We start from the raw sequence: 17,309 nt of genomic DNA, 5'->3' as shown, positions 1-17,309 counted from the left end.
TTAAAGGTTTCTATCATGTCTCCCCTTTGCCTTCAGACTGTACATACCAAGTTCCTGAGGCGTCGGCAGCTGATCACGCCGAGGGAGCTGACATTTCCCCTCAGGGTGGCTTCCAGGTTCGTGGCTCCAGTGCTGTGAGTGGCATGCGTGCAGGAGGCTTCCTTCTATCAAGGTCCGGCAGCGGCTGCCGTACCTTCACAGCACATGCGCAGCTGACATCAGCGGCTGCATGCAAAGTGAATATCTCCTAAACCGTACAGGTTTACGAGATATTCATTTTACCTACAGGTAAGCTTTATTATAGGCTTACCTGTAGGTAAAAATACAAAAAAGGGTATACAACCACTTTGAGGGACACAAGTGATGCATATATCGATCTCATAGGAACCTTAGACCCGATCATGCAATAAACCAGAATGAGGAAAGAAACTCATTGCGCAGCATTCAATTAAAAGCACAAGAGTTTAATGGCAAATCTACTTACAGCAAAGATAAGTTACACAGGCATATCGGAAAAACATCAGACACTCTCCAAGAGTACCAAGACGTCACCGCTATTCCTTGCCTTGCCTGACATACGTTTTGTTCAATAGAACATATTCTGTGAGGCAGTAGGGACCCAATATCAAACCTATTACACACCTTTGTGTCATCATCAAAAATACATACCTTGCCCAACAAACCTTTAGTTTTACATATCGATTATTATACATATAGATTAAATAGAACAGGACCCAGGACCGAGCCTTGTGGTTCTCTTGTGTGCTCAACCATACTGCCAAACCATCAAATGCTGGTGTCGTAACTGATCACATATCTGCTTTAAGTGCCTGACCTGCTACTTCTAGCTTCTTATCTTGATTGCTCATACAGATACTGCTGGCCAATAACTCTCCTGATCCAGCAATTAGCTTCCATTCACAGATTCAACCAAGGAATTTCCATTTTGCGTTCTTCCAAGGTTCTTATTTGAACTGAAGCCCTAATAAAGGGGGATTTTTTTTTTCTAACCCCAAAACGTGTTGGCTGTTTTATAGTGCAACCTAATAAATTCATTTGGACTGTTGTTTTCTAGGAACCTGTTAGGTTACCCATCAAAGTCCCAGAGCCTCTTAGATGCTTTTTTCTTCATTGGGTTCCTGCTACTTTTGGGGGGTGTGACACCCCTTGGGCATAGGCAATTGACCACTTAGCCCAGTCACAAGAGGGCAGGGTACAGTTTGTAAGGGCGCTCTGAACTTCAGGACCAAGCAAAAACAGATGTCTTTATGAACCGGAAAGTCTATAATAGGGTATCCTCCACACTTAGGGAGAGAAGCAATCTCTGAATAGGAAACAGAAAAACGAAGAAAAGGCGCCTCTAAGTGTACAATTAAAAGCTGTGTAATTTCCAAGGCCTTGCCCCTGTGTAAGCTTCAATGGGGTGGGTATAGACATATTGTATGAATACATATGTGGTCCATAAAGTCCAACTGAACTTTGTTTACTTTACTTTAAGGTCACTGCAAAAGAGACAAAGGTACAGTTTGCTACTAGAGGAAAAGTGGTTTAACCTCAGCTTACAAAAGGCGTTGACTGTCCAATAAACCTAAAAGGCTGGTTTAGTAGCCTACTTAGAAAAGAGCTGGATTCCTTCTAAATGCATAAATGGCTACTAAAATGTATAAGAAATAATACTACACACATTTCCATTCATGTAAACCTTCTGAAGCTCAATAAAGAATGTGAAAATAGTACTTGAATAGTAAAAAAAAGAAAATAAAAAGAGTAAAAAAAGAAACAATACTGCAGAATGAAGATGCAGAGCGGTATACAAGTTGCACCAGGAGGTTAAATGTTTTCCCCAACTAAAGCAAATTGTGCCACACTTTAGGATCTTTTGGCTTTTTCTAAAAGTATTAACTGGATGTTTAGGATTTTTTTTTTTGGTTGAACTCAAAGTTGATTATGTAACTAAGAACTCCTATGGGTTTGGCACACGCAAGTTTTGTATCATGTCCCTGAGCATTCTGTTACAAAGTGCAGCATATGGGTTGAGCAAAACTAACTGCTGTTTAGCAAAATCGCTGCCTTGTTCGGCTGCTTGAAGAAAATCATTCTTAGCTTCTTCTTCATTTCCATTTAATCTGAGAATTAGTCCACGCTGCACCAGAGCCTGGCGGGCTGCAATCCCTTTCCCTCCACTCAGCTCCAATGCACGATTCAGATCCCCAAGGGCACCTGGGTGTAAACAGACCAGTGGATTTAGTACATATACAGTTTCAATTTATAATCAATTATTATATAGGATTAAGGCATGCCCCATAGCAACTACTCCCAACTTTCCCCCTCTTTGAATCTCTTTGCCACTAATTATCTTGTACTATATACAGTAGTGTTTGTTAATAAACAATGTCCAGGAATGCTAGATAAGGTTAGTAGGGACGCTTTCAGTATACAGCCATGTAAAAAAGTAAGTATACCCAATGGAAACGTTTGACTTTTTCAGGATGTTTAAATAGCAAATATTAAAACTTGATTCAAATAATGCCTACAGATAAAGATGATATATGTGAACAAATGACACAGACTTGACATGACGTATTCATTTTCTAAAAAAAAAAAAAATGCAGATTTGTCATATGGAGAATGTAAGTACACCCTACATTTACCACCACGTCAAATCTGAATCAGGAGTTACAGATAAGGTGCCAATGATTTCAACATTATAGAACCTCCTTAAGCCTCGTACACACCTGGATTTTCGGCAGACAAAGGGTCTTGCCAAACTTGTCTTGCATACAAACAGTACACAATTGTCGGCCAACAAACGCGAATGTAGTGACGTCCTACGAGGAGATTCAGCTCTTGAGTGCCACCCTTTGGGCACCTTCTTCTAATGTAGTGTTTGGTGAGCATTGATTCCGAGAATGCCTGTTTGTACTTTCAACTTGTGTGTTGAACATGTGTACAGACGATAGGAAAATCTGACAACAGACCGTTGGCTGCGGAAAATTTACTAGCCTGCCATCCAACATTTGTTGGTGGAAAAATGGACAATTGTCTGATGGAGTGTACTAACGGTCGGATTTTAGGCCAACAGTCTGTCATCACATAATTCCCTGCCAAACATCCGAGACGTTCACACTAGTACAGGCCATGCGTTCCGGTTGCAGGTGTGGGAATCGCATAGATACCGGCAGCCGAATCGCACTACTCTTGCAAGAGAAGCAGGGCTGAAATTTTTAATGGCACCCCCAAGCATCTCAGGCCGCAATGTGATCACAGGTGTGGGAACTGCATGGTCAAAAAGACTATGTGGTTTCCCTGCAGCCATGTTTTTTTTGTGCGTTTCACATGGCACATCAGCCCATTCAAATGAATGGGCTGACGTGCCTGGGCAAATGCGGGTCGCACAGCCTGCACTAGTGTGAACCAAGCCCTGGGGAGTGTGCAGGTGGAACATGTCTTATTTGAACTTCCGATATCCAGTCTATTTCTAGTTGTCTTTTTCCTATTTATTTACAGGTGTTGTCATCATGCCAAGATCAATGGCGCGCTCTACGGCCCTCTGTAAATAAGTCATGAATACCTATGAATCTGGCAAGGGATTTAAAAAGATTGCTAAATGATTTGTAATCAATCATTCCCACTGTAAGGAAAATAATGTACAAGTGGCTAAGATTTCAATCTACTAATTTGTTGCAGTACAGTAGCTTTTATGTAGTAGCGCTTCTAAAATGCACTATGCGTTTAAAATAAATGCAAGGTGTGTTTTAAATGCATTGCATTACAGCCAATATGCTTGAATAGCTGATTGTTAAGTATGCTGCCTAGCGCTGTGTTCTTCACAACTGGCACCAACAGGGGGTTGCTGTTAAGGAGCTGAAACCAGCAGCTATCCTTAACCAGTGATAATGCCTCCCCCAGTGGTTAGCATGCTTGAGCAGGAATGATACTACCACCAAGGGGAAAGGCCAGAATAGGAGGTTGCATTGGTGCCCAGAATCTGAACGGAGGAGGCAAAGGAAGGCCAGATCCACAACTGGCACTACTTGTAAGCACCAAGGGGACAGGAAGCTGTTTGTGTGTGTGGGGGGGGGAATGTAATGTTCACATTCACATGTTCACATTCCAGTGCCAGCTCCTTAACATTGAGAGTTTATCACTATCATTATACATACTGTATTTATCTGCATATAACACGCACATTTCATTTTAAGAGGGAAGTTTCAGGAAATAAAACTTAAATTGTAAATACAGAACTTTTAAGCAAAATAAGTGTCAGTGCCCATCTGCAGCTTCACCACTGCTTTCAATGCAGCCCCATCAGTCCACATCGATGCAGCTTCACAAGTGCCATCGATGCAGCAGCCTCACCATTGCCTTTGATGCAGCAGCCTCACCATTGCCATCAGTGCAATCTGATTGATGCCCATCTGCATCCTAGAGGAGACAGGGAGGGGGGCGGGACGAGTGCCGACAGATTACATACAGTAAGAATCTCCTATGATAGACAGAACAGTGGTCCAATGGCAGCCCAGGAGACGGGACTTCCTAGTACAGAGGCCACCAAGTAAACAGGAGTTTCTCGCTGTATGTAATCGTATAGCACTCGTCCCGCGACCCCCCTTCAGCTAAAATTGAAGTATTGGCTTATAACACGCATACTGTATTTGCACCCGATTTTCAGAGTAAAAAAGTGCGTGTTGTACGACAATAAATACAGTATATAGAATGCTGTTTTATATTGTTTGGAAGCAACCTGGCACGTGTTAAAAATTAAACTATATACTGTAATTGTGTAGATGCAGTGTAGTACCAGTTATGTCTCCCTGTAGGCGTAGCACTTGAGCACGGTTGTTGTATGCAGATGCTCGATCAGGAAGTAGCTCCACAGCCTTACTACATTTTTGCAGAGCTGTTATCAGATCTCCAGATTCTGCAGCTTGAACACCAAGTAGTTCCAGGTTCCGTACCTCTTCCAGTAAAGCAGGTGGGAAACGGCAATCTATACGAAAGAGAAAACATCCCCATAAAATATCTACACTTTTTTATTCCTTCTAAATGAGTACCCAAAAAAACACAATTCGGTAAAACAATTGGCTTTTAAGTAAAATATAAATAATAGTGCAGCGCTCATGGTGAAAAAAATGAAGAAATAATACCGTGCAAGTATTAATTCAGTCGGTGAGACGATAAGGTCATGAAACTGGTAATATGCACACAAATAACAAAACAAAGTCCAACAGCAAAATAAAACGGTGAATTCCGTGCTGTGATCAATAATGCAAAAATGATGAATGCATAAAATTCAATGGCTTCAAAATAAAAGATAGTCCACCAAGAAATTAAAATCCATGAGATGAAGATACCCATGTGAAGGCACAATAGAAAAAATACTTGCCACTGATTTGTGCAATCCACCACCAATGAGTAAAATGGGCACAATGTCAGGAACCACGAATACAAAAGTACAGTTAAATCACACTTGTTTAATAATAATAATAAAAAGATAAACAGAGTTGGTAAGATTTTGTGTAATTGTAAAGGGTGTTGTGACTGGAAAAAGGTTGAGAAACAATCCAATAGACCATAAAAAGCATCAGCAGATGAGAAAAGGGGGCAGGGGGCTTTAGTTGCAACAGAGGGACAGTCCTTCCAAATGACAGTTGAAAACTATTGGATTGGAGCATGTGTGTACATTTGTATTGCAAAAAGCGTTAGTGTTGAAGAAAAAAAAATGTGCAGGGTGCAGCGAAGGAAGACAGAGAGGGCAGAGGCAAGGTACAAAGAAGGACTGAGAAGGCAGATACCAGAAACTGAGTTAGGGACAGAGACCAGGTACAAAATAGGACAATAGGACAGGCAGGGTGGATACCAGGCACTGAGTGGAAAGGAACAGAGACCAGGCACAAAAGAGGACGGGGAAGTGGAGACCAGACACAGAGGAATATAGGGAAGTTGTAATGTACCTGGAGATGGAGTCTGAAGTGAAAAGGTAGGCCACTCTTACAGCTCTTGCTCAGGGGCCCTGGTAAGGTAACAGGGAATCTCCAGAGCACAGAATTACACGAGTGCCTGTAAAGTCTTCTGCCAGCAGGTGCAGATGTGCATGAGGCACAGAGGAGGCTGGTGAGAAACACACAGGTGGAAGGACCAGGTTGGAGACAGGCACGGGTCAGTGTAGGTCCAGATGCAGGTATGCAGGCCAAGACAAAGTCAGACAGTCCAGGTTGGCAAAGTTTGAGCAGATAAAGACAAGGACAGCAGGCAGCGGGATAGTCAGGAACCAGACCAGGGTTGGTAACAGTAAGGCAGAATAATAGTCTAAAGGCAGGGCCAGTATGGGCAGTGTTCAGGCAGAGTCAGGTTCAGAAAATGTCAGCAACAGAGGATCAGATACAGGAACAGATGCTCAAGAGCTGATAAGACCAAACAGGACTGACACAGTGATATAGTGCAGTTTAAATAGCTGCCTGGCACCAATGCGCTCTAACTACACAGACATGGGCAGGAGTTCTCTAATTACTGTGCATATGAGAATGCCAAACTCTTACCTGACAGAAGAACAGGCACAAACAAGTAACGGAAGTGGAGAACAGGCACAGAAGAGGAGAGGGAAGTGGAGAACAGGCATGGAGGAAGGCTGATCCATAGAAACTAGGTACCAAGTTAGAGGAGTGAACACTGGGTAGAGAGGATGATATGAAACCAAAGACCAGGTGCAGAAGAGGACCTCGATGTGGACCTGAGCTTTTTAGGCTGGGGTTTTCCTAAGGGTCACAGGCGTGCAATTAGTTTTGCACTCATGTGACCCATTTTCAGCGGAGAGCAGATTGAGGTCTGCTCTCTACTGACGTCACTGCAATCAGTCGAGACAGCATGTCATCCCCACTTAGCCCAGGCAGCTGGCAGATCCAGACTTCCTGATGGCAGTCTTAGCCTCTCAGTGATCCACTGAGATGGGCGCTCCCCACCCCTCCACAGCTCAGCACTCCAATGAATGTGGAGTAGAGCAGGAAAGATGCCGACTGACAGCCAGCACCTCTCCGCTTGGGGAAGTGAGAGAAACGAGCCACTGGCAGTGTTCGGTAGCTCAGTTCTCAGTGCAGAGACGCTGGGGTCGGTATGATGATGCTGCATCCACCTAGGTAAGTATGAATATGCTAAAAAAAAAACACATACTTCTCTTTTAAAGGCACACAGGAGCTTCTGCTGTCAGCGGTGACCCCTCCTGCTGTTTAAATTGTAGCGAGCCTATCACTGTGAGCCATAAATATATTTCTTTCTATCATCTCTTCCCGTCATGAGCTGTATGGAGTGTTTTAACATGGGGACTAAGGAAGAAAAGAGCAGCCAAGACCAGGTGCAATAGAGAATATTGGGGTTTGGAGAATGGGCACAGAGGAGGAGAGGAATATACTCTAGGCACAAAGGGGGCACTAATTGCTGAGTAGTAAGAAGAGAGGCAGAGATCAAACACAGGGAAATATTTGAAGAGATAAATACAGGTGTAGATGATGAGGAGAAAGTGTAGACTAATAACAGAAAGAGTCAGGAGAAGCCAAGAGAAGGCACAGAAAAGTATTGAAGAGAACCTAGGTTTAGCATGGAGAAGAAAGACAGGAGTCATCACTAGGTATGAACAATGATGGGGCAGATCGGTTTGGTGAAATGTTGCCTTTTATGGAGCAATGGTTTTATTGACCAATAAGACCTCAACTTGCAGCAGCCATGAATGGGTCACACCACACTTAAACCATACTGTATAGTGGTAGAAGGTTCTACTGATTGTGTGCACATGGGCAATCTGATTTATTTGCCAACTTTCTACTGTGTTTCCTTTAAAATAAGACCGGGTCTTATATTAATTTTGGCTCCAAAAAACACACTAGGGCTAATTTTCAGGGGGTGTCTTATTTATTTACGGTATGTACAATAATCTACATTTATTCAAATACAGTCATGTCATCTTCTGGGGAAAAAAAATATCCTGATCTTTTAAAGCATGATACACAACAACAGTGCTTGTGCTGTGTTATTTACCCCTCTCTATGTTCTAAAATAAAACTGTAATAAAACAATAAAATGTTTTTTAAATGTTCCTGTGTCCCCTGTCTTCTCTCCCCCGACAGCTCAGGATGTCAGCATTATGACATTCTGTAATCCCAAAAATAAATCTTGGTTAAAGTCATTGTAAAATCATGTAATCAGTTTTGTAAAAAGATGATATAATATGCAGTGCGTCTCTTTGTGTAACTGTATTGTGGAAAATACCTTAATTTACAGCACCACTGGGAGCTCATGTGACCCGTCTGAGCGCTTCTTCCCTGCTCCGAATCAGATGGAGGGGGCGAGATCCCCACTGGTGTCAGCCTCGCTCCGAGCACTGCAGAGGGAGAGGAGAAGATCTCCGGCGGGTCACGTGAGCGCCCAGCGGGGCACTGAAATTTAGGTATTTTCCACAATCAAGTTACAAAAGGAGACACACTGCACATTATATAATCTTTTTACAAAACAGATTACATGTTTTTACAAGGACTTTAACTAGGGCTTATATCGCATCCATCCCCGAAAATCACACTAAAGTCTTATTTTTGGGGTAGGGCTTAGAACGTGGTATTCACTTTGGTATGTCCTCAATACACTACAAATATGGCACAATGTTCATGGCACTGCCATATGGTGGTGGATGTGTTACAAAGTTTTATTGCTAGATATGGAGCAACTCAGTCAGACTGCACTTCTGTACAACAACCCTAAGCCTCTGCATTATTACAGAGCTCTGACTCACAGCTGAGTTTGGGGTGGGTGAGAAGCGGAGGGTTAACATGTAGGGTGTGGGACTCTGTTATAGTTAATAAAATATGTCTGCTTCCTGTATTTTCTAATTAAATCTGTGTCTAAATCTACTGACAGTTTAGTGTAGACTTGTAAGATGTAATTTTTAATTAAGCTTTTAATTGTTAATCTTGACAGAGCTCCATTACTAATATCCCAAGCGGTGAGGGTTCTTTGGTGCTAAGGAGTGGGTGAAAGAAAGAAAGAAAGAAAGAAAGAAAGAAAGAAAGAAAGAAAGAAAGAAAGACCCCAACAAAAGATGGCGTTAAGGACACATACAATGAGGCAAAAAAGTATTTAGTCAGCCACCAATTGTGCAAGTTCTCCCACTTAAAAAGATGAGAGAAGCCTGTAATTGCCATCATAGGTATACCTCAACTATGAGAGTCAAAACGTGCAAACAAATCCAGAAAAATCACATATTCTTATTTTTGAAAGAATTTATTTGCAAATTATGGTGGAAAATAAGTATTTGGTCACCTACAAACAAGCAACATTTCTGTCTCTCACAGACCTGTAGCTTCTTCTTTAAGAGGCTCCTCTCTCCTCCACTCATTACCTGTATTTGGCCCCTTTCACACATGCGGACAGTATGTCCGTATTTCATCCATCCGTTTGCGGATGAAATACGGACATACATGCATCCCTATGGGATAGCGGGTGTCTGGGGATGAACATCCGCAGACACCCGCTATTGTCCGCCTCCGCAATTGTCCGATTCTACAGACGGAGCAAAATCCTATTTTTCTATCCGTCTGCAGAGCGGATCGGATTAACACAGACAGACGGTCCGTGCTCATCCGATCCCCATAGAGGAGAGCGGAGAGCTGACAGGGCGGTCCCTGCACAGTGTGCGGAGACCGCCCTGTCCGCCGCCCGCTTAGCGGGGACAACGGAGCGATCCCCGCTGAGCGAGCGGATCATCACAGGGCGGATCATTACTGATCCGCCCTGTGTGAAAAGGGCCTAAATGGCACCTGTTTGAACTTGTCATCAGTATAAAAGACACCTGTCCACAACCTCAAACAGTCACACTCCACTATGGTGAAGACCAAAGAGCTGTCAAAGGACACCAGAAACAAAATTGTAGACCTGCACCAGGCTGGGAAGACTGAATCTGCAATAGGCAAGCAGCTTGGTGTGAAGAAATCAACTGTGGGAGCAATAATTAGAAAATGGAAGACATACAAGACCACTGATAATCTCCCTCAATCTGGTGCTCCACGCAAGATCTCACCCTGTGGGGTCAAAATGATCACAAGAACAGTGAGCAAAAGTCCCGCGGGGGGACCTAGTGAATGCCCTACAGAGAGCTGGGACCAACGTAACAAAGGCTACCATCAGTAACGCACTACGCCGCCAGGGACTCAGATCCTGCAGTGCCAGACGTGTCCCCCTGCTTAAGCCAGTACATGTCCGGGCCCGTCTGAGGTTTGCTAGAGAGCATTTGGATGATCCAGAAAAGGATTGAGAGAATTTCATTTTGTCAGATGAAGTGGCTGAGTCTTTTAGCATGGCAATAATCTCAAACACACCACCCGGGCAACGGAGTGGCTTCATAAGAAGCATTTCAAGGTCCTGGAGTGGCCTAGCCAGTCTTCAGATCTCAACCCCATAGAAAACCTTTGGAAGGAGTTGAAAGTCTGTGTTGCCCAGCGACAGCCCCAAAACATCACTGCTCTAGAGGAGATCAGCATGGAGGAATGGGCCAACATGCCAGCAACAGTGTGTGACAACCTTGTGAAGACTTACAGAAAATGTTTGACCTCTGTCATTGCCAACAAAGGATATATAACAAAGTATTGAGATGAACTTTTGATATTGACCAAATACTTATTTTCCACCATAATTTGCAAATAAATTCTTTCAAAAATCAGACAATGTGATTGTCTGGATTTGTTTCCACATTTTGTCTCTCATAGTTGAGGTATACCTATGATGACAATTATAGGCCTCTCTCGTCTTTTTAAGTGGGAGAACTTGCACAATTGGTGGCTGACTAAATACTTTTTTGCCCCACTGTAGTGTGTCACAGTAGTGTTCTCTGCTCCCCTTCACATCACTCCCCCTGCACAGTAATATCCTCTGTCCCCCTTCACATCACCCCCCATAGTACTGTCCTGTGCCCCCCCATAAGAGTGTCTCCTGCCCCTTGGGATATCAACCCCCCCACATTAACCCCCCCGTAGTGTCCTCTGCTCCTTCCCCCCTCCCATAGCTGTATCTTTTGACCCCCTTCACATCACCCCCTTACTGTAGTGTCCTCTGCCCCCTCCCCCCCAAAGCCCAAAGCAGTGTCCTCTGCCCCCTCAACATCACCTCACTCCTACCCCACTGTAGTATTCTCTGCCCCAACCTCCTCCCCCACACAGTAGTGTCCTGTGCAACACCCTCTCCCCCAAGCAGTGTCCTCTAAGACCCCCCCCCCCCCCACAGTAGCGTCCTGTGATTATACAGGTGTACAGCGAAGCGGAGAGCGAGAGCCAGCCCAGTACTGGATTGAGAATGGAAGCTGCCAGAGGTAACTTTTCATATCAACAAGCTGATGATTGGTTGTTAGGACTGCCTGGCGTCCTAGAAGCCAATCACCTGCTGGTTTACTTGAAAAGGTTAAATAAGGCTGTTCCCGCCCCTCATCTAGTACTGTGCTGCCCCTGCTCTGCAAGCTGCAGTGAAGATGAGAGCAGAGGAAATCCATCCCTCCTCCTATGCACTGAGAACTGAGTGATCATACACCGCTGATCGCTCTGAACAGAGAGCTGTGACTGTCAGTCACCAGCTCTCTGCTCTGCCCCTTCAGCACTCACTGGAGCCCTCGGGAGGTAAGAGTGGAGAGGCTGAGCCAGGTGCTTGTCCAGGCATCTGGCTGGATCCCGACTGTAAAGTTGGGATCTTTTCCCAGCCTGGACTGGCTGAGTCACGTCAGCTGACAGCAAACTTTGTCCTGCTGTTGGCTGAAAAAGGGAAACAGGAGTGCAGAATGAACTGCACTCCTGTGATCCATAGGGAGATGTTAGCAAAAAAAGCTTTGGCCATGCTTCTGCTTTAATTGAAAACTGTCAGATCTTGACAGATGAACATCAAAGAGGTAAAAATTCATATGTATTTATAGCTCCATGTGCTCCAAACAGATACTATAGACACACTAAAGCAGAGTGGGACTAACGGAACAGAGTATCCCCTAGATGTGAGAGTGATGTAGGGACAAAATCATTAAAATTGTGTATAGACACAAATACATGCTTTTTTATGGTTCGTAGGATTCCAAAGCCAGCTTATTGGTTGTACATTATTGTTTCATATACAGTGCCTTGAAAAAGTATTCATACCCCTTGAAATTTTCCACATTTTATCATGTTCCAACCAAAAACTTTAATGTATTTTTTGGGGATTGTATGTGATAGACCAACACAAAGTGCCACATAATTGTCTAGTGGAAGGAAAATGATAAATGGTTTTCAAATTTTTTACAAATAAATATTGTGCATTTGTATTCAGCCCAATTTACTCCTATACCCCTCACTAAAATCTAGTGGAACCAATTGCCTTCAGAAGTCACCTAATTAGTAAATAGAGTCCACCTGTGTATAATTTAATTTCAGTATAAATACAGCTGTTCTGTGAAGCCCTCAGGAGGTTTGTTAAAGAATCTAAAAGTTGGCCATACATTATACAATTTTCTTGTTCAATGTCCTTTAGATTTACCTTCAACTATGTAGTGGAAGGGCCTGCCTGATTGCATACAAATTGAAAGTGTTTAGGTGTGACCTCATATTATATGGTTTTGATAAATCTAAAGGAAAGTTGCAGAAGAAAATTGTATAATGTATGTCCAGCCTTAGTGAAAAGAGTCATGAAGTCCAAGGAATGCACCAGACAAGTCAGAGATAAGGTTGCAGAGAAGTTTAACAGGTTCCCGACCGGCCGCCGCAGTTTTACTGTGGCAGAATGGCTCCCTTGGGTTAGCCGGCGTAGCTGTTACGTCAGCCCTTTAAGATGCTGTAGGAGGCGCACGCCCACAGCGTGTGCCAGGAGCCGATTTGAGTGCCTGCGATCGCTTGTGACAGAGCAAGAACTGGGATCTGTGTGTGTAAACACACAAATCCCGGTTCTCTCAGGGGACAGGAGAGAGATTGTGTGTTCATACCAAGTATGAACACCTATCTCTCTCCTCCAGTCAGTCTCATCCTTCCCACAGTTAGAACACACCAAGGGAACAAAGTTAACCCCTTGATCGCCCCCTAGTGTTAACCCATTCCCTGCCAGTGATATTTATACAGTACTCCGTGCATTTTTATGGCACTTATCGCTGTATAATTGTCAATGGTCCCAAAAATGTGTCAAAAGTGTCCAATTTGTCCGCCGCAATATCGCAGTCACGATCAAAAACATTTAAATAAATCGCAGATCCCCGCCATTACTAGCAAACATGTGGAAGAAGATGCTCTGGTCAGATGAGACCGAAATTGAACTTTTTGGCCTAAAAGCAAAATGCTGTGTGTGGCGGAAAACTAACACTGCACAATACCCTGAACACATCATCCCCACCGTGAAACATGGTGGTGGCAGCGTCATCTTGTGGGGATGGTTTTCTTCGGCAGGGACAGGAAAGCTGGTCAGAGTTGATGGCAAGATTGATGGAGCCAAATACAGGGCAATCCTAGAAGAAAAACTGTTAGAGTCTGCAACCGACTTGAGACTGGGGCAGGGGTTCACCTTCCAACAGGATAACGAACCTAAACATACAGTCAGAGCTACAATGGAATGGTTTAGATCAAAGCATATTCATGTATTAGAAAGGCCCAGTCAAAGTCCAGACCTAAATCCAATTGAGAATCTGTGGCAAGACTTAAAAATTGCTGTTCACAGACGCTCTCCATCCAATCTGACAGAGCTTGAGCTATTGTGCAAAGATGAATGGGCAAACATTTCTCTCTAGATGTGCAAAGCTGGTAGAGACATCCCCAAAAAGGCTTGCAGCTGTAATTGCAGAGAAAGGGGGTTCTAGAAAATATTGACTCGGGGGCTGAATACATATGCACGCCACACTTTTCACATATTTATTTGTAAATAATTTTGAAAATCATTTTCCTTTCATTTCACAATTATGTGCCACTTTGTGTTGGTCTATCCCATAAAATCCTAATAAAATACCTTCATGTTTTTGGTTGTAACATGACAAAATGTGGACAATTTCAAGGGGTATGAATACTATTTTCAAGGCACTGTGTATATGTAAGATATAGATAATATATATATATATTTTTTTTTTGTGAGGATGGGTTAGTCAGGTTTTTTTTCTGTTTATGTCACTGACAAGGAGATTTTCACTCACCTATGTGGTCATTGGGGCAGGAAGTGAGCTGAATCTCTCCAGTGGGGACACAAAGTGCAAGAAACAATTTCACTTTTTTAGTAGCGTGGGGTAAGGCCCCTTTCACACGGACGGATAGAGCGGTGCTTTTAGCTGCGGGTTTTCTAGTTTTCTACCGCAGCTAAAAGCACACAATGCTTTCCTATGGCCCATTCACACACACAGCGTTTAGTTGCGATTTTGTTACACGCGGTTCGGTGCGAATAGAAAAAATAGAATTGAATGCGTCCAGGTGCGATGTAGCGCAGCTATATGCACATAACCGCAGGTAACCGCATTCTTTTGTGTCAACTGCGGATAGCAGCGTGAGAAGGGATTCAAGGGACCAAAAAAATTAAAATTAAAAAAAGGGTTGCTATGGGAACGACTATATTAGATAACTGCAGCTGAACGCAACTGCACAGAAACGCACATAAACTAGGGTTGCCACCTTTTCTTCATGCCAAACCCGAACACTTTTGCAGCACGGGGAATTTTTTATTTTCATTTTTTGCAGTAAACACTATAGGAATATAAAAGACCTTAGATACATTTGGGTGCCCTAAGGAGAGTAGCAATGTAGTTCACAGAGCACGCTTTGGCAAACAGTGAGTGTGGCCAAATTGCTCTTGCAATCTCGGTTACTTGGGGAGCCACAGCCTTGTTCTGAATAATGTGTCCGGGTTTCAGGTGGACTGAAACCATGACACATGATTCAAAACCAAAACTGTCCGGGTGAATCCTGGACAGGTGGCAACCCTAACATAAACGCATGTAATTGCACTGTACAAATGCAGCTGATCGCTGTGCCTGGAGTCTTGAATTTCACAGAAAAAAATAAACATGCTAAACTGCGGCAGAACAGCGGTCCCTGTGAAAGGGGCCTAAGTGTAAGGCCGCGTACACACGGGCGGACTGTCTGTCCAACTTAGTCCGCTGAAACACATTTCAGCGGACAGTCCGCTCGTGTGTGGGCTTCAGCGGACTTTTTCAGCGGACAGTCTGGCGGACTAAGTCTTTCGGAATTTCCGTAATACAGTCCGTCCAACTTTGGTTTCAGCGGACAGTCCGCTCGTGAGTAGGCAAGTTGGACGGACTAAGTATGGCGCATGCTCAGAAAGGATTTACACGGCCGAAGGTTGCATTGCAGTGTATTGGACGTCGTATTTCTAGTCCCGTCGTACGTGCTGTACACGTCATCGCGCAAGCTTTCAGCGGACTGTCTGTTCATCGTGTGTGGTCAAGTCCGTTCATTCAAAAGTAGGACGGACTGTCCGTCGGATTGTCTGACGGACTTAGTTGGCCAGACAGTCCGCCCGTGTGTACGCGGCTTCAGGTTTGTATTTCTATGTGTGTAACTAACTGTTCAAAAGTTATTTGAGCTGTTGTAGTGGTCTAGAAATGTAATTGAGAGCAGGGAAAGAATCATTTGAGATTGGTGGAAATGGTGTCATGTGGGCTTTCTGTACCTGTAGCAACACAGAGCATTTATCAGAAGCCAGAACATACAGCATATAGACAAAATATATCTCCAGTGAGATGGCCTCCTTTATCATCTATGACAGTATGGTGTTTTGTTGTACTTTTCCAAAACTGATCTATATTCAGACCCTTGAACCCATTGCGTGCATGTTAGTTATCCAGTATGTTATACGTGACCCAGTTCTTTAGGGATACTAATCCAGTTTGCAACCTTGGACAGTTCATAGACCAATATGCCAAATGCCAGTACTTCCCATTGGTATCCCTGCAGTTTTTTAAGTACTACAAGTCACATCATATACCACTGATATTTATCCTGTTTCTATGGAACTGTCTTATCAGGTCTAGCCGGACTACAAATAGCAGCATGCCCACTCCCTGCTCTCATCTTATGATTAATGGCCTCCCACATTCTTGCACTGTGTGTGCTGTCTGTGTGATGCATTTGAACCTTGCTGTCTCCTTTATATTCTGTTCATCAATCCAATCCCTTCTGTGCCCAGAATAAGGGCATGTGTTCTATTATGTGGATGTACAATGTATATGTAAAGCACTGCGTAAATCGACGGTGCTATATAAGTACCTTAAATAAATAAATAAATAAATAATAATAATAATAATAAATATAACAATGAAAAAAATTATTTATATAATAAATAACTTAGATCAAACAAATGTTGACTTACCTTGTTTTGCGTTCTCTTGAAGGTTTTCCTCATTCTGTTCATTAATGTCACCAAAAGGGGCATTAGGGTTGAAGAGGGCATGCAAGACTGCGGCATCATTGTGAGTACACATTGTGGATTTCTTCTAGAGTGACAGAGGATAGAAAAGTACTGACACTTTTATCTCAGAGACACATAGGGAGGAGCAGGAGCAACCAATAGAATGCAGGGGTGGAGGTGGCTTTTGACCAGATGTGACTTACAGCTGGCTTTGTTTAAAGCAAAAAAGAAAAAATGTGTCCTGTATAACATAATGTAGTTCCATGCTTATTCCACCACTTCTTCACTTACAATCCCTGATATGTCTTTGTTGTCACAGGGAATATGGACAAACTTGTAGCGAGGTCATTGGCAGCACTGGTTAATTAAAATAAAACCACGCTGAATTGTACTTCACGAGAATGATTACACAAGACTGGGCTGGTATTTACCCACTTCAATACCAAACACTTTTACCCCTTCCTGCCCAGGCCAGTTTTCAGCTTTCAGTGCTGTCACACTTTGACTGGCAATTGTGCGGTCATGCTACTATATACATATTACATTTAGTAATTTCTTCTTTTTTTTAACACACATAGTGCTTACTTTTGGTGGTATTTATTCACTGGGTTTTTTATTTTTTGCAAAATTAGTTGAAAAAATGCAGAAAGATTTTGAAAAAAAACCCCCATGTTTTTCATTGTTTCCGTTATAAAATTTTGCAAATAAATAATCTTCATAAATTTAGGCCAATATGTATTCTGCTACTTTTCTGGTGAAAATAACCCAAATCAGTGTATATTATTATATTATTTAGGACCCTTTTACAAGGACGTTCCAATTGGGTCGACCTGTCAGTTTTTCAGGCGGACCTGATTCTTCTTTATGGAGCGATGAATGTCAGCACATATGTGTTTTGCCGCGCACACACGAGCGGATTGTATGGC

At 43.1% G+C, this 17,309-nt stretch overlaps 1 protein-coding gene across 1 annotated transcript; it reads right to left on the bottom strand.

Moving 5' to 3' along the window:
* Positions 1-443: 443 nt before the first annotated feature.
* On the bottom strand, positions 444-16,500 carry TTC36 (tetratricopeptide repeat domain 36). The gene is made up of 3 exons (XM_077456828.1): positions 16,345-16,500; positions 4,802-4,990; positions 444-2,220 (listed from the first exon to the last, which is right to left on the bottom strand). Exons 1-3 carry the CDS (start codon positions 16,454-16,456, stop codon positions 1,964-1,966), a joined length of 558 nt encoding a protein of 185 aa, XP_077312954.1. The 5' UTR covers positions 16,457-16,500; the 3' UTR covers positions 444-1,963.
* Between the last annotated feature and the right edge of the window lie 809 nt (positions 16,501-17,309).

The sequence above is a fragment of the Lithobates pipiens genome, unplaced genomic scaffold (genome assembly GCF_037356315.1).
Source record: "Lithobates pipiens isolate NorthernLeopardFrog02 unplaced genomic scaffold, aLitPip1_a1.2 Scaffold_27, whole genome shotgun sequence".
In the NCBI taxonomy this organism is placed as follows: domain Eukaryota; kingdom Metazoa; phylum Chordata; class Amphibia; order Anura; family Ranidae; genus Lithobates; species Lithobates pipiens.
This window is presented reverse-complemented; position numbering and strand designations above follow the sequence as displayed.